Genomic DNA, 1974 nt, shown 5'->3' with positions numbered 1-1974 from the left:
TTTGTTAGAACACAATAATTATCCTAATTATATTTTAGATTTTTTATATTTTAAAATTAGATATTTATTTTTTATTTGATTATCAGTTAGTTACACGAATTCAAACATAGAGCTTTAATAAGTTGTACTTATGCACAATTTACTTGTAATCTTGAATTTTAAGTAATATGTATCAATAAACAATACTTCATGTATAAAAAACAGTTTTTAAGAGTTTTTGTCAAATTTTTTATAATATAATATAATATAGTGTATATATATATATATATATATATATATATTGATATGGATGAATGTAAATTGATTCCTGTCGTTTCACAGATACAATCCTGCAAATGTCAAATCCTAATACTCTTCGTCTTTCATTTGAAACACAGCCTAGTGAGGAAGATCATGAATATGAAAAGGCCCATCTTGCCACCATTCTTGATAGATACAAGGATCGGTTAACGACGTTTCCAAAAGAGAAAGGTTGGGTGAGTGAACACCTATACATGTATCAAGGCTTTTGGCACCTTTCCAAGGGAGTATTCTCATTTGAAACGATGATGGCTTTGCAAGAAGCTTTTGAAGCTCATCCAACCGATATCTACTTAGCCACACTTCCGAAATCCGGCACGACATGGATGAAGGCACTCATGTTCGCTTTGGTGAATCGAACCAGGCACGAAAACCATCGTCCATCAACTCATCCTTTACTCATCTTCAACCCCCATAAATGTTTGCCTTTCGTCGAGCCCGAAATCTATAGAAAAACACCTACGTATGTCGATGCACATCGGCCACGTCTTTTTGCTACTCATATACCCTACACTCTGTTGCCTCGATCCATTATTGATTCCGGTTGTCGCCTAGTTTATATGTGTAGAAACCCTAAAGATGTTTTGGTCTCGCTGTTTCACTTTACGAACAAGTTGAGAGACGAATCTCGTGGTGTAATGACGTTTGAGGAAGCGTTTCAAATGTTTAGTAACGGTGTCATGCCATACGGACCTCACTGGGATCACGTGAAGGGGTATTACAACGCGGGTTTAGAACACCCGACAAGGATTCTATTTTTAACGTACGAGAACATGGAAAAGGATTCTGTGAATAACGTGAAGCGCTTGGCGGAGTTCTTAGGCTGCGGTTTCACGGAGAAGGAAGAGGCCGAAGGTGCGGTGGAAGAAATCGTGAAGATGTGCGGCTTCGAAAATTTACGGGAAGTTAATAAGCACGGAGATTTGCGTGAGGGTGTGCCTAATCATACGTTCTTTAGGGAAGGGAAAGTTGGAGACTGGAGCAACCATCTCACAACTGAAATGAGTAATATCTTGGATCAAATTGTGAAAGAAAAATTCCAAGGTTTGGATATCTCATTCTAAAAGTTTCGGCTATCTGCCATAAAAGTTTTAGATTTAAGGCAATCTAGTCATTTTAACAGTTTTGTTCAGCCATGTTGTTGTCGTACCAAACGTAGAACAGGCAATTTAGTACTGTCCAGTCCGGTCTGCGTACCAAATGCTATCTCAAGGTTACATCTTTGTATTTAATAAACCCGTGAATTGTATTATTTTTGTCGTATGGATGCATAATTTTCGGTTAGATTTCTCTAATTGATGGAATGAGCAACTCTGTAGAACATGTTTGATTGACCTAAAAACAACGCTTTAAAGGTAAAGGATGTTTGCATACATCGTACCCATGAGATTCTACATTTGCATATAACATATTGAACTTGTTTTGTTTATTTGAGTGTCGTAGCAATCGACGTTGTTTTACAAGAAACTTAATTAGAGAGAGAGAGTTGGGTTCCAATGAGAATGGAAGCTAGAAAGGTAAGAAGGGACAACCGTAGGTAATTTGATTTCAGTATTAGTTAATTAATAATTTATAATTAATTAAATTATTAAATATATTTATCAAAAAACAAATATATTAATTAATAACAAATATTTAATAATTAATAACTAATTAAATTATTAATTATATTTA

General features: G+C 35.1%; 1 protein-coding gene across 1 annotated transcript; it reads left to right on the top strand.

Annotated features, from left to right (window-relative positions):
- Positions 1-335: 335 nt before the first annotated feature.
- LOC112503681 (cytosolic sulfotransferase 12-like) lies at positions 336-1530 on the top strand. The gene has a single exon (XM_025107670.1). The coding sequence runs from the start codon at positions 336-338 to the stop codon at positions 1362-1364; it is 1029 nt and encodes a 342-aa protein (XP_024963438.1). The 3' UTR covers positions 1365-1530.
- Positions 1531-1974: the final 444 nt, after the last annotated feature.

The sequence above is a fragment of the Cynara cardunculus genome, unplaced genomic scaffold (genome assembly GCF_001531365.2).
Source record: "Cynara cardunculus var. scolymus isolate 2C unplaced genomic scaffold, CcrdV1 Un_Scaffold_3550, whole genome shotgun sequence".
In the NCBI taxonomy this organism is placed as follows: domain Eukaryota; kingdom Viridiplantae; phylum Streptophyta; class Magnoliopsida; order Asterales; family Asteraceae; genus Cynara; species Cynara cardunculus.
The sequence above is the reverse complement of the archived record's forward strand: the minus strand, read 5'-3'. Positions and strand labels throughout refer to the sequence as shown.

Coding starts and splice junctions, on each gene's coding strand:
- LOC112503681 (XM_025107670.1), top strand. CDS start 336: ATGTCAAATCCTAATACTCTTCGTCTTTCATTTGAAACACAGCCTAGT.